This window comes from Zosterops lateralis (assembly GCF_965231275.1).
Source record: "Zosterops lateralis genome assembly, chromosome: 34".
Lineage (NCBI taxonomy): Eukaryota > Metazoa > Chordata > Aves > Passeriformes > Zosteropidae > Zosterops > Zosterops lateralis.
This window is the reverse complement of record NC_139794.1, coordinates 859,691-886,755: the sequence shown is the minus strand read 5'-3', so window position 1 is coordinate 886,755 and position 27,065 is coordinate 859,691. Positions and strand designations below refer to the sequence as shown.

Below are 27,065 nucleotides of genomic sequence, written 5' to 3'. Positions count from 1 at the left end.
CCAAATCCCCCCCCCCCCAAATCCGCTGGGGGGCGCCCTTCCCTCTGCCCCTCCCCCCCCCTTTCCCCCCTCTGCCCCTCCCCCCCCTTTCCCTCCCTCCGCCCCTCCCCCACCCCGCCCCTCCCCCACCCCGCCCCTCCCCCCTCCCCCCCCCCCCCCGCTCCATTCGCTGACCCCCAAATGACCCCGGCGGCCGCTAATTAATGGCTTTAATTAATTTAATTTATGCTTTGGGGGGGCTTTAATTAACACACCGCTAATTAACCTCGGCTCGGTCTTTAATTAACCCTCTGCCAGCGCTAATTAACCGCTAATGAATCGCTAATTAATGCTCAGGTCACTCCCCAGGGTCTTTATTTACCTCCTAATTAGTCCTTAATTAATGCTCGGATCACTCCCCAGGGCTTTTAATTACTCCCTAATTAGTGCTTAATTAACCCCCTTGATCTTCATTTGGAGCCTCCCTGATCTTTAATTAACCGCTAATTAATTCTTAATTAACGCTCTGATACCACCTGGACCCTCCGATAATTAATTAGCCCCTTAATTAATCCTTAATTAACCCCCCTGACCTTCATTTGGGGCCTCCCCGACCTTTAATTAACCCCCGGGGATTGTTAATTAACCTTTAATTAACCCTCTGATCCTCCCCGAGCCCCCTGACTCTTAATTAACCCTTAATTAACCCTTAATTAACCCTTAATTAACATTTTCACCCCCTGGAACTTCCTAATTAACCCCTAATTAATCCTTAAATAACTTTCCAGGACTCTTAATTAACCTTTAATTAACTCTCCGGTTCCCTAATTAACTTCTCTTAGACCTTTCAACCCCTAATTAACACCCCATTTTTTAATTAATTCCCTCATTCCTCCTCATTAACCTCTCTGATCCTTAATTAACCCTTAATTAACCCTTAATTAACTTAATTAACCTTCTGTCACCACTAATTTCCCCCTTAATTAACCCGATAATTAAAAAGCTGATTAATTAACTAATAAAGCGATAGCTCGGCCGGCTGGAGGGGTCATTAATTAATTAATTAGCGGCTAATTAAGGCGGTAATTAAGCCCCGCCCCCATGCCCAGGGGCTTCCAGCAGATCCAGGAGGAGGAGGAGGTACCGGGGGTGGGGGAGGGGCGGCTTTGGGGGGTGGGGGAGGGGAAATTTGGGGTCGGGGGGGGAGGGGGGGGAGGGGGGAAAAGGGGGGGGGAGGGGAGGGGTTTCCCGCCAAAAAAAATTCCCGCCAAAAAAAAATAAATTTAAAAAAAATTTGGGGGGGATTTTTTAACCAAATAAGGGAAAAAATTTGGGAGTTTTTTTGTTTTGGGTTTTTTTGCGTCGCGATTGGGGGTGGGGGAGGGGCCATATCGCGATATCCGCCCCTCCCCCCCACTGGGATTTAATGGGGGGGGGGTTTGGGGGTGGGGGAGGGGCGGGAGGGGGGTGTGACCCAAACCCCGCCCCTCCCCCACCCCGGGATCTGACCCTGCCCCTCCCCCACCCCCGAATTTCCAAAATATTCCCCTCCCCCACCCCTGGAATCCCAAAATTTTCCCCTCCCCCACCCTTCAAATTCCCAAATTTTCCCCTCCCCCACCCCAAAGATCCCAAATTTCCCATTCCAGCCCCTCCCCCATCCCAGGAATCCCCAATCTTCCCCTCCCCCACCCCCCAAAAATTCCCAAAATTTTCCCAAATGTTTCCCCTCCCCCACACCAGAATCCCCAAAATTTTCCCCTCCCCCACCCCAAAAATCCTAAAATTTTCCCCTCCCCAAATCCAGGACCCCAAAATTTTCATCTCAGCCCCTCCCCCACCCCCCCAAATTCCCAAAATGTACCCCTTTTTTTTTCCCCCTCCCCCACCCCAAAATTTTTTTGGGGGGAAAGGTCCCAAAATGACCAAAAAAAAACCTCCCAAAATCTCCCCAAATCCCCCAAAATCTCCCAAAAATCACTCAAAATTTCGGAATTTTTAATGGGATTTTTAAAGGGGATTTTTGGGGGAATCTCCCAAATTTTTCACCCCAAATTTTTTGGGGATTTTTCCCCAAATCCTTTCCCTCCCCAGGAGGATGAGGAGGGTCCCCAAAACCCCCAAAACCCCTCCAAAAATTCCCAAAAATCTCCCAAAAATTCCCCCAAAAATGACCAAAACCACCCAAAAATTCGGGATTTTAATGGGATTTTAAAGGGGATTTTTGGGTGAATCCCCCAAATTTTTCACCCCAATTTTTTGGGGGGATTTTTCCCCAAATCTTGACCCCCTTTTTTATTCCCCAGGAGGATCAGGGGGGTCCCCAAAATCTCCCCTAAAATCCTCAAATTTTCCCAATTTTTGCCATTTTTAACGGTTTTTTTGGGGAAATCCCCCAAATTTTTCACCCCAAATTTTTTTGGGATTTTTCCCCAAACTCTGACCCCCTTTTTTATTCCCCGGGAGGATCAGGGGGGGTCCTCAAAACCCCCCCAAAACCCCCCCAAATCTCCCCAAAACCACCCAAAATCTCACAATTTTAATGTGATTTTAAAGGGGATTTTTTGGGGGGATCCCCCAAATTTTTCACCCCAATTTTTTTTCCCTAAATCCTTCCCCTCCCCAGGAGGATGAGGAGGGTCCCCAAAACCCCCCAAAACCCCCCAAAACCCCCCCAAAATCCCAAAAAAATCCCAAAAAAATCCCCCCAAAAATGACCAAAAACACCCAAAAATTCGGGATTTTAATGGGATTTTAATGGGGATTTTTGGAGGAACCCCCCCAAATTTTTCACCCCATTTTTTTTTATCACCCAGGAGTCGGAGGGGGGTGTGGGGGCGGCCCCGGGGGTCCCCCCGCCCCCCGGCCTGACCCCCGCCCTGGCCCTGACCGTGTTCGCGGCCTCGCTGAGCTCCTTCAGCTTCGGCTACAACATCGGGGTCATCAACGCCCCCCAAAAGGTACCGGGGACCCCCAAAATCCACCTGGGGAGACAAAAAATGGACTTGGGGACCCTAAAAATGGCCCTGGGACCCCCAAAAATGGCCCTGGGAGCCCAAAAAATGTCTCTGGGAGACCAAAAATGTCTTTGGGGGGACAAAAAATGACCCTGGGAGCCCAAAAATGGACTCGGGAGCCCCAAAAATGGCCCTGGGGACCCAAAAATGTCCTTGGGGGGACAAAAAATGGCCCTGGGAGCCCAAAAATGGACTCGGGAGCCCCAAAAATGGACTCGGGTCCCCAAAAATGGCCCTGGGAGCCCCAAAAATGGCCTTGTGGGGACAAAAAATGGCCTTGGGACCCCCAAAAATGGACTCGAGGAGCCCAAAAATGGCCCTGGGAGCCCCAAAAATGGACCTGGGAACCTAAAAATGGCTCTGGGGGGGACAAAAATGTCCTTGGGGGGACAAAAAATGGCCCTGGGAGACAAAAAATGCACCTGGGAGGCCAAAAATGGCCCTGGGAGACAAAAATACCCCAAAATCAGGTGCCCCCTCCCCAAATTTGACCCAGCCCCACCCATGGGTGCCCCCACCCCAAATTCGGGTGTCCCCCCCATCCACAGGTGCCCCCTCCCCAAATTGGGTGTCCCTGTCCCCAAATTCGTGTCCCCCTCCACCCCTGGGTGCCCCCTCCCCAAATTTGGGTGCCCCCTCCCTTAATTTGTGTGTCCCCCTCACCTCTGGGTGTCCCCCTCCCCAAATTTGGGGATGTCCTCCCCTGGGTGCCTCCCACCCCAAAATCGGGTACCAGCCCCCCAAAATCGGGTGCCCACTCCCCAAATTTGACCCAGCTCCACCCCTGGGTGCCCCCTCCCCTAATCCGGGTGCCCCCCCTTCCCAAAATAGAGCGCACCTCCACCCATGGGTGCCCCCAACCCCTGGAAGCCCCCTCCCCAAATTTGGGCATCCACCCCCAAAATCGGGCACCCCCTCCCCAAATATAGGAGCCCCCTCCCCAAATTTGGGCGGCCCCGCCCCTAATTGGGTGTCCCCCACCCACAAGTGCCCCCTCCCCAAATCTGGGCACACCCCCACCCCTGGGTGCCCCCCGCCCCAAAATCGGGTACCACTCCCCAAAATCGAGCGCCCTCTCCCCAAATTTAGGCACACCCCCACCCCTGGGTGCCCCCAACTCCCAGGCGCCCCCTCCCCAATTTCGAGTGAACCCTCCCCAAATCCGGTGCCCCACCCACGGGTGTCCCCCTCCCCTAATTCATGTCCCCCCCACCCATGGGTGCCCCCCCCGCAGGTCCTGGAGGGGGAGTACAACGCCACGTGGGCGCGGCGCTGGGGGGCCCCGCCCCCCCCCCAGACCATCTCCCTGCTCTGGGCCCTCTCGGTGGCCATTTTCTCCGTGGGGGGGATGGGCACGGCCCTGGTGGGCGGGGCCTTGGCTGAGAGGCTCGGCAGGTAAAGGGGGAGGGGCTGGGGGGGTGGGGGGGAGGGGGAGGGGCTTAAAATGGGTGGGGACTGGGAGGGAAAGGGTTAAAAGGGATGGGAAAGGGGGTGGGGCTTAAATGGGTGGGGCTGGAGTGGGTGGAGAGTGGGAGGGAAAGGGTTAAAGGGATGGAGAAAGGGGGCGGGGCTTAATGGGGGAAGTGGGAGGGGCTAAAATGGGTGGGGAGTGGGAGGGAAAGGGTTAAAAGGGGAGGGGAAAGAGGGTTGGGTGGGCAGATAAAGGGGGCGGGGCTTAATGGGGTGAGGAGAAGTGGGAGGGGCTTAAATGGGTGGGGAGTGGGAGGGAAAGGGTTAAAAGGCGAGGGTGGGGTGAGGAGAAGTGGGAGGGGCTTAAATGGTTGGGAAGGAAAGGGCTAAAAGGGGAGGGAAAGGGGGCGGGGCTTAATGGGGAAGTGGGAGGGGTTTAAATGGGTAAGGAGTGGGAGGGAAAGGGTTAAATGGATGGGAAAGGGGGCGGGGCTTAATAGGGTGGGGCAGTGTCAGAGAGGTTAAGGGGCGTGGTCAAATGGGCGTGGATTAAACTGTTGAGTATTCAGTATAGTAAAAAGGGGGCGTGGCTTAATTGGGCGCGGCACAAATGGGTGGAGCTTAAAAGGGTGTGGGTGGACAGAAGTGGGCGTGGTCTCACGTAGCAGACCCAGCCCAGAGTGGGCGTGGTCACCCCATTCGTGGCCACGCCCCCTCCTCCAGGAAAGGCGCCCTATTGGCCACCAACGGCCTGGCTGTGGTGGGCGGGGCCCTGATGGGCGGGGCCAAACTGGGCCCCACCTACATCCTCATCATCATTGGCCGATTCATCGTCGGCGCCTACTCAGGTACAGCCCTCACCGGGGGGGCGTGGCCTGGGGCTGGGGGCGTGGCTTTTTGCTGGGGGCGTGGCCTGGGCTGTGAGGGCGTGGCTTGGGCCTTTGGGGGCGTGGTCACGCTTAATGAGGGGAGTGGGTTTACTCTGTGGGGGCGTGGCTTGGGCTTTTATGGAGCGGGGCTTGGATCTGTGGGGGGTGGGGCTTGGATATGTGTGGGGGCGTGGCTTTGTCTTGTGAGGGCGTGGCTTGTGTGAATGGGGGCGTGGGTTAGTTTAATGAGGGGCGTGTCCTTGCTTGGGTCTGAGGGGCGTGGCCTGGCTTTATGTGGGTGTGTCCTGTCCCTGTGTGGGCGTCTCCAGTCTCTATGTGGGCGTGTCCTGTCTATGATGGGCGTGTCCCACCCGGTGGGCGTGTCCTGTCTCTATGATGGGCGTGTCCCCCCGGTGGGCGTGTCCCGGCCTGACCCCGCCCCCCCTCAGGGCTGGTCTCGGTGCTGGTCCCGCTCTACGTGGGGGAGGTGGCCCCTCTGCGGCTCCGGGGGGCGCTGGGGACCCTCCACCAGCTCGGGATCGTCCTCGGCATCCTGGGGGCGCAGGTGGGCGTGGCCTCAGTGGTGGGCGTGGTCTAGGGTGGGCGTGGCTCAGGAGGGCGTGGCTTGACTTCGAGGGGCGTTTTGGAAAAGTTTTGGGTGGGGTTTCTGGGGGGGTCCACCAGCTCAGGATCATCCTGGGGGCGCGGGGGGGCGTGGCTTGAGGGAATGGGCGTGGTCTATTGGTGGGCGTGGCTTAAGAGGGCGTGGTTATTGTGGGAGGGGTATTTGGAGGTTTCTGGGGGGGCTCCACCCCCTTGGGATCATCCTGGAGGCGGGGGGCGTGGCCTCAGTGGTGGGCGTGGTCTATGGAGTGGGCGTGGCTTAAGAGGGTGTGGCTTGAATGGGAGGTGCCGTGATGGGCGTGGCTTGATGGGGAGGGGGTCATTGGAGGGGGGAATTTTTGGGGGAGATTTGAGGGTCCCGGGAGAATTTTGGGGTTTTGGGGCATTTGGGAAGATTTGGGGGGTTCTGGGGTGAATTTGGGGCTCCCAAATTTGGGACATAAAGGGGCGGGGCCATGGAAGGGGAGGAGTTAAACCGGGTTTGGGTGGGGCAAAGTGGGCGTGGCTTAAAGGGGCGTGGCTTAAAGGGGAAGCGCATAATGGGGGTGGGGCCAGGTGGGCGTGGCTTAAAGGGGCAGCCTTGGGGAGGGGCTTAGTGGGTGTGGCAGAGTGGGCGTGGCTTAAAGGGCGTGGCTTGGGAGGGGATTAATGGGGTGTGGCAAAGTGGGCGTGGCTTCCTCTGGCGGGAACTCGCGATAGAACCATCCCCATCCCTTCCCCTCCCGATATAACCCCAAACCCCGCCTTCTATCGCGACATATCGCGCCATATCGCGGCTCTATCGCGGCCTATCGCAGGTGCTGGGGCTGCGGGCGCTGCTGGGGACGGCGGGGGCGTGGCCGGCGCTGTTCGGGGCGGGGCTTTTGCCGGCGGCGCTGCAGCTGCTGCTGCTCCCGCTGTGCCCCGAGAGCCCGAGGTTCCTCCTGGCCCGGGGGCAGCGCGGCCGCGCCCGCAGAGGTGAGAAACGGGGGGCCTGGGGGTCCGGGGGGTCCTGGGGGAGACTGGGGGTCCTGGGGGAGAGACTGGGGGGTCTTGGGGGTCCTGGGGGAGAGACTGGGGGGTCCTGGTGGTCCGGGGGGGGGTCCTGGGCAGAGAGAGGGGGGTCCTGGGGGTCCTGGGGGTGAGACTGGGGGGTCCTGGGAGAGACTGGGGGGTCCTGGGGGTGAGACTGGGGGGTCCTGGGGGTGAGACTGGGGGGTCCTGGGGGGTCCTGGGGGTCCTGGGGGTGAGATTGGGGGGTCCTGGGGGGTCCTGGGGGAGACTGGGGGAGAGACTGGGGGTCCTGGGGGAGAGACTGGGGGGTCCTGGGGGGTCCTGGGGGAGACTGGGGGTCCTGGGGGAGAGACTGGGGGGTCTTAGGGGTCCTGGGGGAGAGACTGGGGGGTCCTGGTGGTCCTGGGGGGAGTCCTGGGCAGAGAGAGGGGGGTCCTGGGGGGTCCTGGGGGTGAGACTGGGGGGTCCTGGGGGGTCCTGGGGGGCCTGGGTGAGACTGGGGGGTCCTGGGGGTGGGACTGGGGGGTCCTGGGGGTGAGACTGGGGGGTCCTGGGGGGTCCTGGGGGGTCCTGGGGGTCCTGGGGGAGACTGGGGGTCCTGGGGGTGAGACTGGGGGGTCCTGGGGGGTCCTGGGGGTCCTGGGGGGTCCTGGGGGGCCTGGGTGAGACTGGGGGTCCTGGGGGGCCTGGGTGAGACTGGGGGTCCTGGACAGAGACTGGGGGTCCTGGGTGAGACAGGGGGCTCCTGGGGGTGAGACTGGGGGGTCCTGGGGGTGGGACTGGGGGGTCTTGGGTGAGAGAGGGGGGTCCTGGGGGTCCTGGGGGTCCTGGGGGTGAGACTGGGGGGTCCTGGGGGTCCTGGGGGTCCTGGGGGTGAGACTGGGGGGTCCTGGGGGTCCTGGGGGGTCCTGGGGGTGAGATTGGGGGGTCCTGGGGGGTCCTGGGGGTCCTGGGCAGAGCCTGGGGGCTCCTCCTCCCCCCCCTCACCCTCTCCCCTTTCCCCTCCCAGGCCTGTCCCGATTGGCTGGCCCCGCGGCGGAGGCGGGGCTGGCGGCGCTGGAGGCGGAGCTTGGCCGAGGCCCCGCCCCCAGGGTGGGCTTTGTGGAGCTGCTGCGGAGCCGCCGCTTCCGGCAGCCCCTGATCGTCACCCTGGGGCTGCAGCTGGCCCAGCAGCTCTCGGGGATCAACGCGGTGAGAAAACGTCCAGAAATGGGGAAAAAAAAACAAAAAAAAAATTGGGGGAAATGGGCGTGGTTTAGGTAGGAAGGGGCGTGGCTTATGGGAAATGGGCGTGGCCATGATGGCTGCCCAGGGGCTGCAGCTGGAGCCGTTAAAAATGGGGAAAAAACACCCAAAAACCGGGGAAAAAACACCCCAAAATGGGAAAAAACACGCAAAAATGGGGGGAAATGGGCGTGGTTTAAGGAAAATGGGCGTGGCCATGATGGTCACCCTGGGGCTGCAGCTGGCCCAGCAGCTCTCGGGGATCAACGCGGTGAGAAATGGGGAAAACACCCCAAAATGGGGAAAAAATACCTAAAAATGGGGAAAAAACACCCCAAAATGGGCGTGGTTTATTGGAAATGGGCGTGTCAGTGGGTGGGGCCATGATGGTCACCCTGGGGCTGCAGCTCTTGGGGATCAATGTGGTGAGAACTGGAGAAAACAGCCAAAAATGGGCAAAAAACACCCAAAAATGGGGAGAAAAGACCCAAAAAACGGGGAGAAAACGCCCAAAAATGGGGAGAAAACAGCCAAAAATGGGGAAAAACGCCCCAAAATGGGAAAAAAACACACCCAAAATGGGCGTGGTTTGTGCAGAAATGGGCGTGGTCAAAGGGAAATGGGTGTGGCAGTGGGAAGAGACATGAATGTCAGGCCTGATGTGCAAATTTTGGGGATAAATACAGTAAAAATGGGAAAAAACCCCACCCCAAACCGTGAAAATTTGGTGGGAAATGGTGGAAAGGGGGCGTGGTTTGTTAAAAAGGGGAGTGGTTTGAGCAGGAAGGGGCGTGGCTTATAGAAAGTGGGTGTGGCAGTGGGTGGAGCCATTAAGGTCATCCCAAGAGTTCAAATTTTGGGCTGAAATGAGGCAAAACCACCAAAAATTAACTCAAAATATTGTAAAAAAGAGGGCGTGGCTTAAAGAAAGGGGCGTGGCTAAACGGGAAAGGGGCGGAGCCTCGATGAAGTGCTTGTTTGGGGGCGGGGCTTAAAGGGGTGGGGTTTATGGGCGTGGCCAGAGAGGAACCAATAGGATTTGGGGGGGATTTTTTGGGGGTGTGGCTTCATGGAGGTTTAACCAGAGGGGGCGTGGCTTAAACGGGCGTATCCTCATTCTGACCACGCCCCCCTTTTTTTTTTCTTCCCAGATTTTCTACTACTCGACGTCCATCTTTGAGGGGGCGGGGCTTCAGGACCCGGCCGTGGGCACCATCGGGACGGGCGTGGTCAACGTGGCGGCCACCGCCCTGTCGGTGAGACACGCCCCCTGCCACGCCCCTGCCACGCCCACGGACACGCCCTGGGGTGGGGGGAAACCTGGGGTGGGCGTGGCTTTAATGGGTGGGGTCACAATGTGGGTGGGTGGAGTCTATTTGTGGGTGTGGTTTTAGTGGGTGTGGCTTTAAATAGGTGGGGTTTAAAGTTGGGGGTGGGTGTGGCCTCATGTGGGCGTGGTCTCATGGTGGGTGTGGTCACCAGGGGGTGGGATCTCCCTTGGGTGTGGCCATGGTGGGCGTGGTCTCATTTTTGGGTGGGCTCCCATTTGGGGTTGAGGATGGGGTGGGGTCTCACCAGTGGGCGTGGCCTCATTTGGGTTGGGGCGGGGTCTCGTTGGTGGGCGGGGTCTCATTTTTGGGTGGGCTCCCATTTGGGGTTGAGGTTGAGGGGGGTCCCATCAGTGGGCGTGGCCTCATTTGGATTGGGGTGTGGTCTCACTTGTGGGCGTGGTTTCTTTTGGGCGGGGTCTTATTTGAGTTTGAGGTGGGGTCTCATTTTAGGTGTGGCCTCATTTGAATTGGGGGTGGGGTCTCATTTTGGGTGGGGTCCCATTTGGGTTGGGTTTGGGCGGGTCCCACCAGTGGGCGTGGCTTCATTTGGGTTGGGGTCACGGTCTCCCCCATGGGAGGAGTTTAATTTGGGTTGGGGCGTGGCCTCATTTGTGTTGGGGGCGTGGTCTCACAATAGGCGGGGTCTAATTTGGGTTGGGGCGTGGCCACATTTTGATTGGTGTGAGGGTCTCACAAATGGGCGTGGCCTCATTAGGGATGGGGGCGTGGCCTCACCAATGGGCGGGGTCTCACCTGTGGGAGGGGTCTCATTTTGGGCGGGGTCTCATTTGGGGCTGGGGTGTGGTCTCACCTGTGGGCGTGGCCTCATTTGGGTTGGGGCGGGGGTCTCACTTGTGGGCGTGGCCTCATTTGGGTTGGGGGCGTGGTCTCAGCTGTGGGTGGGGTCTCATTTTTGGGTGGGGTCCCATTTGGGGCTGGGGTTGGGGGGTCCCACCAGTGAGTGTGGCCTCATTTGAGTTGGGGCGGGGTCTCGTTGGTGGGCGGGGTCTCATTTGGGGGTGGAGTCTCACCTGTGGGCGTGGCCTCATTAGGGATGGGGCGTGGTCTCACAAATGGGCGGGGTCTCACCTGTGGGGGAGGTCTCATTTGGGTTGGGGCGGGGTCTCACCTGTGGGCACGGCCTCTTTTTGGTGGGCGTGTCCTCTATGGGCATGTGCTCCTTTTGTGGGCGTGTCCTGTGGGCGTGTCCCTGTGGGTGTGTCCTGTGGGCATGTCCCTGTGGGCGTGTCCTGTGGGCGTGTCCTGACGGGCCCCGCCCCCAGGTGGTGCTGGTGGAGCGGGCGGGGCGGCGGCTGCTGCAGCTGGTGGGGCTGCTGGGCATGATGGGCTGTGCCGGGACCCTCGGCCTGGCCCTCAAGGTGAGACCCCAAAACTCCCAAAATTTACCTGGGGAGCCCAAAACTCCACCTGGACACCCCAAAAATCCCACCCTGAATCCCCAAAAATCCTGCCCTTGGACCCCAAAATTCACCTGAACCAAACCCTGAGTCCCAAAACTTACCTGGGCACCCAAAACTCACCTGGGGACCCCAAAAATCCCACCCTGAACCCCAAAACTTCACCTGGGCATCCCAAAAATCCACCTGGGCACTCTGAAACTCATCTGGGGACCCCAAAAATCCCACCCTGAACCCAAATAACTCACCTGGACACCTCAAAACTCATCTGGGCACCCAAAACTCACCCGAACCCAACCCTGAACCCCAAAACTCACCTGGGCACCCAAAACTCACCCGAACCCAACCCTGAACCCCAAAACTCACCTGGACAGCCCCAAAACTCACCTGGGCACTTCAAAATCCACCTGGGCAACATAAAACTCACCTGGGCACCCCCAAAATCCTGACCTTGGACCCCAAACCTCACTTGGGCACCTGAAAAAACTCACCTGGACACGCCAAAACTCACCTGGGCACCCCAAAAACCCACCTGGGCACCCCGAAATCCTGACCTTGGACCCCAAAATTCACCTGGGCACCTGAAAAACTCACCTGGGGACCCCAAAAACCCCACCCTGAACCTCAAAACTTACCTGGACACCCAAAACTCACCTGGGCACCCGAAAAATCCCACCCTGAACCTCAAAAATACCACCTTGAACCTTCAAATTCACTTGAGGACCCCAAAATTCACCTGGACACCCTAAAATTCATTTGGGCACCTGAAAAACTCACCTGGGCACCCCAAAAACCCACCTGGGCACCCCAAAACTCACCTGGGCACCCCAAAAACCCACCTGGGCACCCCAAAACTCACCTGAGCACCACAAAATTTACCTGGGGACCCCAAAAACCCCACCCTGAACCCCAAAACTCACCTGAACGACCCAAAAATCCCCCCAACCCCCCCCAAAAAATCCTGATTTTCTCTGCTTTTTTCCCTCCCCTGACCCGAATTTTGGGGTTCCCTTTATCCCAACTCAGGGGTCTCTTTATGGGAAGGTCCCCAACACCCCCAAGAACCCCAAATTTCTCCCATTTCCCCACCCCAAACCAACCGATTTTCGCCCATTTCCACCCCCAAAACCCCCGAAAAACCCCAAAGAGCCCCAAAAAAATCACAAAAAAGCGCCAAAAAAATCCCAAAAAATCCCCAAAAATTCCAAAAAATTACCAAAAAAAATCCCCCAAAAATCCCAATAAAATCCCCCCAATAATCCTCAAAAAATTCTCAAAAAATCCCCAAAAAAATCCCCCCAAAAAAACACCAAAAAATTCCAAAAAATCACTAAAAAATCACCAAAAATTTCCAAAAGATCACCAAAAAAATCCCCAAAAAACCCCCAAAAAATCACCAAAAAATTCCAAAAAATCCCCAAAAAATCCCCCAAAAATACAAAAAAATCCCCAAAAAATCCCAATAAAATCCCCCAAAAATCCTCAAAAAATCCCCCAAAAATCCTCAAAAAAATTCAAAAAAAATCACCAAAAAATCACCATAAAATCCCCCAAAAAATCACAGAAAAAAAAAATTCAAAAAAATCACAAAAAAATTACCAAAAAATCCCTAAAAAATCCCCCCAAAAAAATCCCCAAAACCCTCCCAAGAGCCCTCCAAAAATCCTCAAAAAATCACCAAAAAAGCCTCCAAAAAATTCAAAAAAAAAATCCAAAAAAATCCCAAAAAAACCCCAAAAAATCCCCAAAAAATTCCAAAAAAACCCCCCAAAAATCTAATTTTTTTCCCTTTTCTCCGCAGCTGGGCGGCCCAGCGTGGGGGGCCGCAGCCCTGAGCTCAGCCCTGGCCTTTGTGGGGTTTGTTCCCCTGCCCTGGTTCATTGGGGCTCCTTTATGGGGGATCCCCAAAACTCTGAGACCTCAAATTTCCTCCCCAAAAAACCCCCAAAATTTCCCCAAAAAACCCCCAAAATTTCCCAAAAAAAACCCCCTCAATTTCTCCCCAAAATCTCCCAAATTCCCACCCAAACATCTCCCAAATTTTCCCCAAAACCCCCCAAATTTCTCCCATTTCCACATTAAAAAACCCCCAAGTTTATTCCATTTCCACCCCAAAACATCCCCCAAAAATCCAAAAAAATTCCCAAAATTTCCCAACCCCCCCCAAAAACCCCCCAAAAATCACCAAAAAATTCCAAAAAATCCCCCAAAAATACCCAAAAAATCCTCAAAAAATCCCAAAAAAATCCTCAAAAAAATTCAAAAAAAATCCCTAAAAAATCCCTAAAAAATTCCAAAAAAATTCCAAAAAAATTCCAAAAAAATTCCAAAAAAATTCCAAAAAATTCCCAAAAAATCACCAAAAATTCCCAATAAAATCCCCCAATAATCCTCAAAAAATCCCAAAAAAATCACCAAAAAATCCCCCCCCAAAAAAATCCAAAAAAATCCAAAAAAATTCCAAAAAAACCCCAAAATATCCCCAAAAAATTTCCAAAAAATCCCAAAAAATCCCCAAAAAATCACAAAAAAAATCCCAAAAAATCTAATTTTTTTTCCTTTTCTCCGCAGCTGGGCGGCCCAGCGTGGGGGGCCGTGGCCCTGAGCTCAGCCCTGGCCTTTGTGGGGTTTTTCGCTGTGGGGCCGGGCCCCCTGCCCTGGTTTGTCGGGGCTGAACTTTTCCCCCCCGGACCCCGCGGGGCCGCGCTGGGCCTGGCTGGACTCGTCAACTGGGCCAGTAACACGGCCGTGGCCATGGCCTTTCCTCCCCTGCAGGTAAATCCTGGGATTTGGGAGAAATTTGGGAATTTTTGGGAATTTTTGGGATTTTTTTGGGATTTTTTGGAGGGTTTTTAGGGGTGGTTTTGGTGATTTTTTGGGATTTTTTGGGGGTTTTTAGAGGGCGGATTTGAGGATTTTGGGGGAGGTTCAGGAGGCAGTTTTGGGGATTTGGGAAATTTTGGGGGGTAATTTGGGGTATTTGGGAAAATTTGAGAATTTTGGGGATTTTTTGGGAATTTTTTGGGATTTTTTGGGGGGTTTTTAGGGGCTTTTAAGGGACAGTTTTGGTGATTTTAAGGTGATTTCAAGGGGATGTTTGGGATGGTTTTCCTTGCCCTGCAGGTACCTGGGGTGGTGATTTGGGGAGATTTTGGGGGAATTTGGGGAAATTGGGGAGAATTTGGGATTTTGGGGGGGTTTGGGGAATTTTTGGGATTTTTTGGGAATTTTTTGGGATTTTTTGGAGGGTTTTTAGGGGTGGTTTTGGTGATTTTTTGGGATTTTTTTTTATTTTTTGGAGGGTTTTTAGTGGGTGGTTTGGCGGATTTTGGGAGATATTAGGAGGGATTGGGAGGGGGATTTGGGGGATTTGGGGAGATTTTGGGAATATTTGGGGAAATTTTGGGAGGTTTTGGGATTTTTTGGGGATTTTTTGGGATTTTTTGGGGGTTTTTAGAGGGTTTTTAAGGGCGGTTTTGGTGATTTAAAGAGGATTTTGGGGAGGGTTTGGGTGTGGCCGTGGCCTTTCCTCCCCTGCAGGTAAAATTGGGGGGAAATTTGGGAATTTGGGGGGTTTGGGGAATTTTTGGGAATTTTTTGGGATTTTTTGGAGGGTTTTTAGGGGCGGTTTTGGTGATTTTTTGGGATTTTTTGGGGGTTTTTAGAGGGCGGATTTGCAGATTTGGGGGAATTTTAGGGGAGGTTCAGGGGGTAGTTTTGGGGATTTGGGAAATTTTGGGGGTAATTTGGGGTATTTGGGAAAATTCGGGAATTTTTGGGATTTTTTGGGAATTTTTGGGAATTTTTTGGGATTTTTTGGGCGGTTTTTAGGGGGTTTTAAGGGGGTTGTAGGGGGTGGATTTGAGGATTTTGGGAGATTTTGGGAGGGTTTTGGGGGGCAATTTTGGGGATTTGGGGACATTTTGGGGAATTTTGGGGGAGTTTGGGAAAATTTGGGAAATTTGAGGAAATTGGAGATTTTTTTGGGAATTTTGGGAATTTTTTGGGATTTTTTTGGGGGGTTTTTAGGGGCGGTTTTGGTGATTTAAAGAGGATTTTGGGGAGGGTTTGGGTGTGGCCGTGGCCTTTCCTCCCCTGCAGGTAAATCTGGGGGAATTTGGGAATTTGGGGGGTTGGGGGAATTTTGGGGAATTTTTTTGGGATTTTTTTGGGAATTTTTTGGGATTTTTTTGGGAATTTTTTGGGATTTTTTTGGATTTTTGGGGGGGTTTTTAGAGGGCGGTTTGGGGAGGTTTTGGGGAGATTTTGGGATGGTTTTGGGGTAGTTTTGGGGATTTGGGAAATTTGGGAATTTGGGGGGTTTGGGGATTTTTTGGGATTTTTTTGGGGGGTTTTTAGGAGGTGGTTTTGGTGATTTTTTGTAAATTTTTGGGGTTTTTTTTTTGGAAATTTTTAGGGGGTTTTTAGGAGGTTTTAGGGGGAGGATTTGGGGATAATTTGTTGAATTTGGGGAGATTTTTACAGAATTTTTGGGGTATTTTGGGAATTTTGGCGATTTATTTGAATTTTTGTGATTTTTTTGTATTTTTTTATTTTTTTATATTTTTTTAGGTTTTTTTTTTTTTTTTTTTGAGGATTTTTGGGAAGATTTTGGGGGGATTTTAGGGTGGGATTTTTGCTGTAATTTCAGACACATTTCAGAGCGACAATTTCGAACATTTTGACCAAAATTCTTTAAAAAAATATAAAAAAAATTAAACCAAACCCCTAAAAAAACCCCTTTTAACCCCCCAAAAATCCTCCAATACATCATAAACCATTAAATTTTTTTTTTAATTTTTTTTAATTTATTTTTTAATATTTTTTTAACCCTTTTTCCCCCGCAGGAGGCCCTGGGCCCGATGGTTTTCCTGCTCTTCGGGGCCCTCCTGGCGGGTTTTGCCCTTTTCACGTTCCTGCTGCTCCCCGAGACCCGCGGCCGCCCCTTCCCCGGGGGAGACCCCCCAGAGCCCCCCCAGGGACCCCCCGAGAAGGACACGGAGCTCCAGTGCCTCGCCCAGCACCAGGAAATATAAAAATTTATAGGGGGGAGGGTCCCCAAAATTTTTGTTGGGAAGGTTTTAATTTTTTTTGGATTTTTTTTGATTTTTTTTGGAATTTTTTTGGAATTTTTTTGGAAATTTTTTGGGGTTTTTTTGATTTTTTTTTTTTTTTTAATTTTTTTTGGAGATTTTTTTTTAATTTGGATTTTATTTGAATTTTATTTTATTTTTTTTAATTTTTAAATTTTTGTTTTGTTTTCTTTTATTTGGGTTTTATTTGGATTTTATTTGGATTTTTTTTAGATTTTTTTGGATTTTTTTTTTATTTTGAATTTTATTTGAATTTTATTTGATTTTTTTAAAAATTTTGTTTTTATTTTATTTGGATTTTATTTGAATTTTATTTTAATTTTTAAAAATTTTTAAAATTTTTTTGTTTTATTTTGTTTTATTTGGGTTTTATTTGGATTTTATTTGGATTTTATTTAGATTTTATTTGAAATTTTTTTTGGATTTTATTTAAAGTTTTTTTGATTTTTTTTTTTTTGTTTTTTGGGGTTTTTTTGGTTTAATTTGGATTTTATTTGATTTTTTTTTATTTTATTTGAATTTTGTTTGAATATTATTTGGATTTTATTTGATTTTATTTTTAAATTTTTTTTTATTTTTTTTAATTTTATTTGAATTTTTATTTGATTTTTTTCTGGTGATTTATTTTATTTTGATTTGATTTGATTTATTATTTTTTATTTTAATTTTTTATTTTTTGATTGTTAATTATTTTTATTTTATTTGAATTTTAATTAAATTATTTTAAATTTTTTTGCCTTTTTTTGATTTTTAAATTTTATTTGAATTTTTTCTTTTTTATTTTATTTCAATTTTATTTATTAATTTTATTTTATTTATTTTATTCATTTTTTTTTCTTTTTTTTTCTTTTCTATTTTTTCTTTCTGTTGTTTTGGTTTTTTGTTTGATGGTTTTGGGGGATTTTTGGGGGGTTTTTTTGGAGTTTTTTTGGGGGGGATTTTTGGGGTCACTTTTTCCCCTTTATTGTTTTAAGGGGGGAGGATTTGGGGGATTTTTGGGGTAATTGTAAATAAAATTGAGGACAAAGTGTCAAAATTTGGGCAATTTTTGGTGGTTCAGGAGGAGAAAAAATGGGGAAAATTCCCAAAATTTTGAGGAAACAAAAAATTTGGGGGTTTGACCAAAAAATTTGGGTTTTAACCCAAAAATTGGGGGTTTTAACCCCCAAATTGGGGGATTTAATCCAAAAATTGGGGGTTTAACCCCAAATTAAAGGAATTTAACCTCAAAATTGAGAATTTTAACCCCAAATTTGAGGGAATTAACCCAAAATTGGGGGTTTTAACCCCAAATTTCGGACGCTGGTCCCGCCCCTTTAAGGAGAGGCCACGCCCCTCCTGCGAGGCCACGCCCACCTATCACCCCATTGGTGGATCCGCGCCAGGGCCGCCTCTGATTGGTCGAGAGACTCGTGTGGGGAGCCCGGGGCGCCACGTGCGCGCAGGCGCAGTAATGGAATCTCCCGGCGGTTCATTTGCATAAATTTGCATTCCCGGCCCCCCGGCCGTGAGGCGATCGGCGTCATTAGGGCTCATTTGCATAATGAGGCGTTGCTATGGAAACAACGCCCCCCCCCAAAAAAGGGGCTCGAGGTGAGGTGGGGCCTCCTCTCCGCGTGCTCCAAATCTCGCGAGAACTCCTCAGCGGCCCTGCTCCCCTGAGCAAAATCTCGCGAGAATATCCAGCCTCGACCATGAGAACTCTCGCGAGACCGCGCCGACTGACCACGCCGCGCTGATGAAGCGCCGGCTAAATCTCGCGAGAACACGCGGGGCGGAACGGCGTCGCCTGCCGGGGTTGGGAGGAGGGGGGCGCCTTGCGCATGCGCACACCCCACCGCTCTCCACCCCACCTCACTCTACGCATGCGCATTTCCTTTTCGCTCAGAACCCCTCCCTCTCCCCCGCGCTGTGCGCATGCGCATTCCCCCACACCACCCCCGCTCTCCCTTTCTGCGCATGCTCCGTACCGCTCCCCCCCTCTCGGCAGGGCGGGCGCGCATGCGCGGTGAGCCCGGGGGGGGGTTGCAGCAGCTCCAGCGCGGCGGCGGTTCGGGGTTCGGGGCTCGCGGGCTCGGGGTGAGTTCGGGGCCTCGCTCCGGGACGGGACCGGGCAGGACGGGCCAGGCTTTAAATAGAGGAACGGGGAGAGGCGGGGATGGCCCTCAAAGAGTTGGGCGGGCGCGGTTTTTTCTTACCTCCCCCCCCCTCGCTCGGGGTTGGGGCCTAAGGCCGCGCCCGCGCCAGGCCCCGGAGCGCGTGGCGGCGGCGGGAGCCGGGAAGGGCCAAAAATAAACGGTCGGGGGGGAACCCCCGGGGACGTGGGAGGGGTCGGGGGAGGCTCGAACTCCACGTGGGGAAAGTTTCTCGTATAAGAAATTTAAAGGGGATTTTAAAAGTCCCAAATTGGGAATTTGGGGACCCCTCTTACCCCAATTAAGAAATGGGGTAAACTCCCCTAATTAAGGAAATTTGGGAACCGCCTTAATTAAAGAATTTGGGGACCCTCAAAACTCCACGTGGGGAAACTTTCCCATATAAGAAATTTAAAAGGGGATTTTAAAACTCCAAATTTGGAATTTGTGGACCCCCCTGTCACCCCAATATAAAGAAATTGGAACCCTCAAAATTCCAGATAAGAAATAGGAGACCCTCAAAAAATCCATATAAGGAATTGGGGTCCCCCCTGTCACCCCATAAAAAGAATTGGGGTCCCCCTTCCCCACCCCATATAAGGAATTGGGGGACCCCCCACTCACTCCTTATTAGGAATTTGGGGTCCCACCCCCATATAAGGAATTTAGGGACCCCCAAAACTCCATATAAGGAATTGAGGGACCCCCAAAACTTCCCATAAAGAATCGGGGGACCCTCAAAATTCCATATAAGAAATTGGGGAACCCTCAAAAATCCCCACAAGGAACTGGGGATCCCCCCAACCCCATATAAGGAATGGGGGGGACTCTCAAAAATCCAAATAAGGAATTGGGGTCTCCCCGTGTCACACCATATAAGGAATTGGGGAACCCCCCCACTCACTCCTTATAAGGAATTTGGGGTCCCACCCCCATTTAAGGAATTTAGGGACCCCCAAAACTCCATTTAAGGAATTGGGGGGCTCAGATCAGGAAGGGATTCCCCTCCCCATATGAAATTTGTGGGGATTCCCCCCAAAAAATCCCAAATTTCCCCTCCAGGGACACCCCAGAATTGCCTTTAAATCCCTTCCCTGCTCTGGGACCCCCCAAAAAATCCCCTGGACCCCCCAAAATGTCCCTGGAACCCCAAAATTCCATCCCGGGACCCCCAAAATCCCACCTGGGACCCCCAAATCCCACCTGGGACCCCCCCAAAATCCCATCTGGGACCCCCAAAATGCCCCTGGACCCCCCAAACTCCCCCTTTGACACCCCCAACTTCATTTTTGGGGTCCCCAATTCAACTTTTAGGGTCCCCAACTCCATTTCTGGGGTCTCCAACCCCATTTTTAGGGGTCCTCATCCCCATTTTTGGGGTCCCCAACTTCATTTTTGGGGTCCTCAATCCCATTTTTAGGGTCCTCAACCCCATTTTTGGGTCCCCTATTCCATTTTTGGGGTCCCCAACTTTATTTTTAGGGTTCCCACCCCCTTTTTTAGGGTCCCCCACCCCATTTTTGGGCTCCCCATCCCCATTTTTGGGGTCCCGCCCCTTTTTTGGGGCTTCCCCAACTTTTTTTGGGGTTCCCCATCTCTCCCTAACTCCAAATTTTTGGGGTCTTGGCCAAATTTTGGGGATTTCTCACCCCCTGACCCCCCAGATTTTGGGGTTCCCACCCTCGGACCCCTTTTTTTTTGGACTTTTCACCCCATTTTTGGGCATCTCCACCACCTTCAAATCCCATTTTTTTTAGTATCTTCTACCCCCAAACCCCCAATTTTTGGGCTCCTTGACCTTTCCCAACCCCCAGATTTTTTTTGGCTTCTCCCTCACCCCCCAAATTTTGGGTTCTTTATCCTCTGACCCCCCAAATTTTGGGGTTTTTACCCCATTTTGAGGGTTCTCATCCCATTTTTGGTGTCTCCACCACCTTAAAATCCTTTTTTTTTTTTGTATCCCCTTCCCCCTTTACCTCCAATTTTTGGGTTCCCCAACCTCCCCAACCCCCAAATTTTTTGGGCTTTTCCCCAACCCCCCAAATTTTAAATTCCTTGTCCTCTGACCTCCCAAATTTTGGGGATTTTCACCCCATTTTTTGAGTCTCCGATACCTTTTTTTTAACATTTTCTCCCCCCTTTCCCCCCAATTTTTGGGTCCCCCAACCTCCCCAAGCCCCAAATTTTTTTGGCTTTTCCCCAACCCCCTAAATTTTAAATTCCTTGTCCTTTGACCCCCAAATTTTGGGGTTTTTACCCCATTTTGAGGATTCTCATCCCATTTTTGGCATCTCCACCACCTTAAAATCCTTTTTTTTTGTATCCCCTTCCCCCTTTACCTCCAATTTTTGGGCTCCTTGACCTCCCCCACCCCCAAATTTTTAGGATTTTTTCCTTCCCCCCAAATTTTGGGTTTTTCCGCCCCCTGACCCCTTTTTTTGAGGGTTTTCACCCCATTTTGGACTCTCCACCACCCTCAAATCCCTTTTTTTTAACGTTTTCTCCCCCCTTTCCCCCCAATTTTCACCTTCCCCGACCTCCCCAACCCCCCAAATTTTTTGGGTTTTTTCCTTCCCCCTAAATGTGGAATTCCCCACTCCCTCACCCCCTTTTTTGAGGGTTTTCACCCCATTTTTTGAGTCTCCAATCTCCTTTTTTTTAACGTGTTTTTCCCCCTTTTCCCCCAATTTTTGGGTCCCCCAACCTCCCCCACCCCCCAAATTTTCTGGGCTTTTTCCTTCCCTCCCAAATTTGTGGGTCCCCACTCCCTCACCCCCTTTTTTGAGGGTTTTCACCCCATTTTGAGGGTTCTCATCCCATTTTCGGTGTCTCCACCACCTTCAAATCCAATTTTTTCAACGTTTTCTTCCCCCTTTCCCCCCAATTTTTAAGTCCCCCAACCTCCTCCAACCCCCAAATTTTTTTGGCTTTTCCCCAACCCCCCCAAATTTTAAATTCCTTGTCCTCTGACCTCCCAATTTTTGGGGTTTTCACCCAATTTTGGTGTCTCCACCCCATTTTGGGGGTCTCCAGTGCCCTTTTTTGAGGTCCCTTTCCCCCTTTCCCCCAAATTTTTGGGCTCCTTGACCTTCCCCATCTCCCCAAATTTTTTGGGTTTTTTCCTTTTCTCCCAAATTTTGAGTTCCTTGTCCTCTGAACCCCCAAATTTTGGAGTTTTCACCCCAATTTTGAGGATTCTCATCCCATTTTTGGGGATTCTCACCCCATTTTTTGAGTCTCCGGTGCCTTTTTTTAACATTTTCTCCCCCCTTTCCCCCCAATTTTTGCCTCCCCCAACCTCCCCCACCCCCCAATTTTTTCCAGTTTTTCCCCACCCCCTCTAACACCTTCCTCCACCCCCAAACCCCAATTTTTTTCGTGTTTTCCCCCCCAGAGAGGCGATGGCCGACGACCTGGACTTCGAGACGGGGGACGCGGGGGCCTCGGCCACGTTCCCCATGCAGTGCTCGGCCCTGCGCAAAAACGGCTTCGTGGTGCTCAAGGGCCGCCCCTGCAAGATCGTGGAGATGAGCACCTCCAAAACCGGCAAACACGGCCACGCCAAGGTATGGAGGGGGCTGGGAATTCCTGGAAAAATCCCGAAATTCCCGGAGAAATCCCCGTGAAAATGGGAAAATCCCAACCGGAGTTGGATCTGAGTGACTACGGTCACACATGGAGTCTTTCTTGGGTTCTGATCCTCTAAAAAATGTCCAAAAATTGGGAGTTTGGGATGTCAAGGCAGCCAAAAATAGGGGAAGGGGTGGGGATTGCTGGAAAAATCCCAAAATTCCCAGAGAAATCGGCGCGGAAATGGGAAAATCCAAACCAGAGTTCAGACTGAGAGATTCTTGGAGGGTTTTTGGGGTTCTGATCCTCTAAAAATGCCTCAAATAGGCAAAAAATTGGGAATTTGGGAGTGCCAAGGTAGCCAAAAATAGGGAGAGGGGTGGAAAATTCCTGGAAAAATCCCAAAATTCCCAGAGAAATCCCGAAATTCCCAGAGAAATCCCGAAATTCCCAGAGAAATCCCCGTGAAAATGGGAAAATCCCAACCGAAGTTGGGTCCGAGTGGTTAAAGTCTCTCCTGGAGCCTTTTCTGGGCTCTGATCCCTTAAAAAATATCCACAAATTGGGAATTTAGGAATGTCAAGGCAGCCTGAATTCCCTGGAAGCCCCAAATTCCTGGGGAGATCCTGAAATTCCTGGAAAAATCCCGAAATTCCTGGAGAAATCCCCGTGAAAATGGGAAAATTCCAACCGGAGTTGGGTCCGAGTTGTTAAAGTCTCTCATGGAGAATTCCTGGGGCTCTGATCCTTCCAAAAACGCCCCAAAATGGGCCAAAAATTGGGAATTTGGAGATGTCAAGGCAGCCAGAATCACGAGAGGGTCCTGAAAATCCGGGTTTGAGTCCCAGTGCTCCCAGTAACCCCAGTACAGCCTCTCCCAGTCCCTCCCAGTATCTCCCAGTTCCCTCCCAGTATATCCCAGTCCTCTCTCAGTCCCCCCCAGTCCCCTCCCAAACCCCTCCCAGTCCCCCCAAAACCCCTCCCAGTTCCCCCAGTTCTCCCACTCCCTCCCAGTAACCTGAGTTCCCCTCCCAGTTCCCCTCCAGTCCCTTCCCAGTCCTTCCCAGTCCCCCCAAAACCCCTTCCAGTTCCCTCCCAGTAATCCCAGTGCTCCTCCAGCCCCTCCCAGTCCCTCCCAGTCCATCCCAGTCCCTCCCAGTTCCCCTCCAGTCCCTTCCCAGTCCTTCCCAGTAACCTCAGTTCCCCCCAGTCCATCCCAGTCTCTCCCAGTTAACCCAGTACAGTCCCTCCAGTCTCTCCCAGTCCCTCCCAGTAACCCCAGTTCCCCCCAGTCCCCCCCAGTCCCCTCCCAAACCCCTCCCAGTCTCCCCAAAACCCCTCCCAGTCCCCTCCCAGTTCTCTCCCAGTTCCCTCCCAATCCATCCCAGTAACCCCAGTACGGCCTCTCCCAGTGCTCCCAGTGTTCCCAGTTCCCTCCCAGTCCATCCCAGTCCCCCCAGTTCCCCCAGTAACCCCAGTACAGCCCCTCCAGTCTCTCCCAGTCCCTCCCAGTAACCCCAGTTCACCTCCCAGTATCTCCCAGTTCCCCCCCCAGTCCCTCCCAGTCCCTCCCAGTTCCCCCCAGTCCCCCCCAGTCCCCCCAGTTCCCCCCAGTTAACCCAGTTCCCCCCAGTCCCCCCAGTAACCCCCAGTTCCCCCCAGGTGCACCTGGTGGGCATCGACATCTTCACGGGCAAGAAATACGAGGACATTTGTCCGTCCACCCACAACATGGACGTGCCCAACATCAAACGCAACGACTTCCAGGTGAGCTCACCTGTGATACACCTGGGACACACCTGTACACACCTGGGACACACCTGGGACACACCTGGGGACACCTGGGACACACCTGGGCACACCTGGGGACACCTGGGGACACACCTGGGGACACACCTGGGGACACCTGGGGACACACCTGGGACACACCTGGGGACACCTGGGACACACCTGGGCACACCTGGGCACACCTGGGGACACACCTGGGGACACACCTGGGGACACCTGGGGACACACCTGGGGACACACCTGGGACACACCTGGGCACACCTGGGACACACCTGGGGACACACCTGGGGACACACCTGGGGACACCTGGGGACACACCTGGGGACACACCTGGGACACACCTGGGCACACCTGGGCACACCTGGGACACACCTGTGACACACCTGGGGCACACCTGGGACACACCTGGGGACACCTGTACACACCTGTACAGAGCTGTGACACACCTGGGGACACCTGGCACACACCTGGGACACACCTGGGCACACCTGGGACACACCGGGGACACACCTGGGCACACCTGGGACACACCGGGGACACACCTGGGGACACCTGTGACCCACCTGTGCACACCTGGGACAGGTAACACACTGTCCACTATACACACCTGGGAGACACCTGGCCAGGTAACACACCTGTCTCACCTGTAGCTCATCAGGATCCAGGACAGGTAGCTGTGTGTGTTACAGGTTACCTGTGAGGGTCTCACCTGTGCACACCTGTCTGTCTCACCTGTCCATACCTGTTTATCTCACCTGTTTTTCTCACCTGTCCATACCTTTGCAGCTTATCCAGGACGAGTACCTGTGTTTGTTATGGGTTACCTGTGAGGGTCACACCTGTCTGTCTCACCTGTTTCTCTTACCTGTCTCTCACATGTAGCTCATCGGGATCCAGGACGGGTACCTGTGTGTGTTACAGGTTACCTGTGCACACCTGTGCTCACCTGTCCATACCTGTATCTCACCTGCAGCTCATCAGGATCCAGGATGGGTACCTGTGTGTGTTACAGGTTACCTGTGTGTGTTTACCTGTCTCACCTGTCTCTGCAGCTCATTGGGATCCAGGACGGGTACCTGTGTGTGTTACCTGTCCATACCTGTCTATCTCACCTGTCTGTACCTGTTTAGCTCATCGGGATCCAGGACGGGTACCTGTGTGTGTTACCTGTCTGTATCTCACCTGTCTCACCTGCAGCTCATCGGGATCCAGGACGGGTACCTGTGTGTGTTACCTGTCCATACCTGTCTATCTCACCTGTCTCACCTTTAGCTCATCGGGATCCAGGACGGGTACCTGTGTGTGTTACCTGTCTGTATCTCACCTGTCTCACCTGCAGCTCATCGGGATCCAGGACGGGTACCTGTGTGTGTTACCTGTCCATACCTGTCTATCTCATCTGTCCATACCTGTCTATCTCACCTGTGCACACCTGTATCTCTCACCTGCAGCTCATCGGGATCCAGGACGGGTACCTGTGTGTGTTACCTGTCCATACCTGTCTATCTCACCTGTCCATACCTGTCTATCTCACCTGTCCATACCTGTCTATCTCACCTGTATCTCACCTGCAGCTCATCGGGATCCAGGACGGGTACCTGTGTGTGTTACAGGTTACCTGTGCACACCTGTGCTCACCTGTCCATACCTGTCCCTGCAGCTCATCGGGATCCAGGACGGGTACCTGTCGCTGCTCCAGGACAGTGGGGAGGTGCGGGAGGACCTGAGGCTGCCCGAGGGGGAGCTGGGCCGGGAGATCGAGCAGAAATACGACTGCGGGGAGGAGATCCTGGTACTGGGGATACTGGGATATACTGGGTTATACTGGGCTATACTGGGTTATACTGGGTTATACTGGGTTATACTGGGTTATACTGGGAGGGGGAGCTGGGCCGGGAGATCGAGCAGAAATACGACTGCGGGGAGGAGATCCTGGTACTGGGGATACTGGGATATACTGGGTTATACTGGGCTATACTGGGTTATACTGGGTTATACTGGGTTATACTGGGTTATACTGGGAGGGGGAGCTGGGCCGGGAGATCGAGCAGAAATACGGCTGCGGGGAAGAGATCCTGGTACTGGGGATACTGGGATATACTGGGTTATACTGGGATGTACTGGGAGGGACTGGGGATACTGGGTTATACTGGGTTATACTGGGCTATACTGGGCTATACTGGGTTATACTGGGGTATACTGGGTTATACTGGTTATACTGGGGTATACTGGGTTATACTGGTTATACTGGGTTATACTGGGATGAGGAGCTGGGCCAGGAGATCGAGCAGAAATACGACTGCGGGGAGGAGATCCTGGTACTGGGATATACTGGGTTATACTGGGATGGGACTGGGAGGGCACTGGGATGGACTGGGACAAACTGGGAGGGGGTTGCAATGGACTGGGGACAAACTGGGATGGGATTATGGGGGACTAGGAGGGGACTGGGAGGGAACTGGGATGGACTGGGAGCACTGGGATGGACTGGGATGAACTGGGATGGACTGGGAGCACTGGGAAGGAACTCGGATGGACTGGGATGAACTGGGAGCACTGGGAGGGAACTGGGACAGGGTTATGGAGGACAGAAGAGGAGCTCGAATGGGACTGGGATGAACTGGGAGGAGGATATGGGGGACTGGGAGGGGACTGGAGGTGAACTCTGGGCACTGGGATAAACTGGGAGGTACTGGGATCCCTGGTTTGGACTGGTTCACACTGGTTTGTACTGGTTTTCACTGGTTTAAACTGGGAATTCTCCCCCCCAGATCACGGTGCTGTCGGCCATGACTGAGGAAGCCGCTGTCGCCATCAAAGCCATGGCCAAATAGGGCAGGTGGGTGGGCGGGGCCTGATGGGGCAGTGGGCGGGGCCTGATGGGGCAGTGGGCGGGGCCAAATAGGGCAGGTGGGTGGGCGAGGGCCTGATTGGGTGGGCGGGGTCAAATGGGGCAGTGGGCGGGGCCAAATAGGGCAGGTGGGTGGGTGAGGCCAAATAGGGCAGGTGGGTGGGTGAGGCCAAATAGGGCAGGTGGGTGGAGCCTGATTGGTGAGCGGGGCCAAATGGGGACGACCACGTAGGGTGTGTGGGCGGGGCTTATTGGTGGGCGGGGCCTGATGGGGTGGGCGGGGCCAGGACTGGGTAAAAGGTCACTGAGAGTTCCCATTTTGGGTCGAGGGGTCTCTCTGGGGTCTGGGGTCCTTTAATTGGGATTTGGGGTCCCCCTTTTTGGGTCTGGGGTCCCCATTTGGGATTTGGGGTCTGGTTTTGGGTCTGGGGTCCCATTTTGGGTCCGGGGTCCTGTTTGGGGTCTGGGGTCTCCATTTGGGGTCTCTATTTTGGGTCTGGGGTCTCTATTTTGGGTCTGGGGTCTCGGTCCCGGTTCCAGCCCCTCCCCCTCTCCGCAGGCGGCGCCGTCGGGGCCGGGCCGGGCCCCGCCCACCCGCAGTGTGGGGGAGGGGCGGGGGCGGTGGGGGAGGGGCCACCCCCGAGGTGGGGGAGGGGCTCGAGCTCTTCACGGGGGGGGAGGGGCCTCACCCCTCCCCCCACCCCCCCCATAAAAATCCCCTCCCCCCCTTTAATGCCCCCGCCCGCGGTGGGGGAGGGGCGGC

At 53.0% G+C, this 27,065-nt stretch overlaps 2 protein-coding genes across 2 annotated transcripts; both read left to right on the top strand.

Annotated features, from left to right (window-relative positions):
* Nucleotides 1–1,080: 1,080 nt before the first annotated feature.
* SLC2A4 (solute carrier family 2 member 4) lies at nucleotides 1,081–15,901 on the top strand (the record flags this gene model as incomplete). Its single annotated transcript, XM_083881580.1, has 11 exons — nucleotides 1,081–1,119; nucleotides 2,796–2,939; nucleotides 4,231–4,391; nucleotides 5,130–5,254; nucleotides 5,725–5,840; nucleotides 6,697–6,856; nucleotides 7,902–8,083; nucleotides 9,268–9,372; nucleotides 10,731–10,826; nucleotides 13,437–13,640; nucleotides 15,713–15,901. The coding sequence occupies 11 exons, from the start codon at nucleotides 1,081–1,083 to the stop codon at nucleotides 15,899–15,901; spliced, it is 1,521 nt and encodes a 506-aa protein (XP_083737706.1).
* Nucleotides 15,902–17,934: 2,033 nt separating this feature from the next.
* EIF5A (eukaryotic translation initiation factor 5A) lies at nucleotides 17,935–26,985 on the top strand. The gene is made up of 6 exons (XM_083881609.1): nucleotides 17,935–18,037; nucleotides 21,488–21,659; nucleotides 23,326–23,430; nucleotides 25,112–25,243; nucleotides 26,223–26,290; nucleotides 26,862–26,985. The coding sequence occupies exons 2-5, from the start codon at nucleotides 21,495–21,497 to the stop codon at nucleotides 26,283–26,285; spliced, it is 465 nt and encodes a 154-aa protein (XP_083737735.1). The 5' UTR covers nucleotides 17,935–18,037; nucleotides 21,488–21,494; the 3' UTR covers nucleotides 26,286–26,290; nucleotides 26,862–26,985.
* The last annotated feature ends 80 nt before the right edge of the window (nucleotides 26,986–27,065 follow it).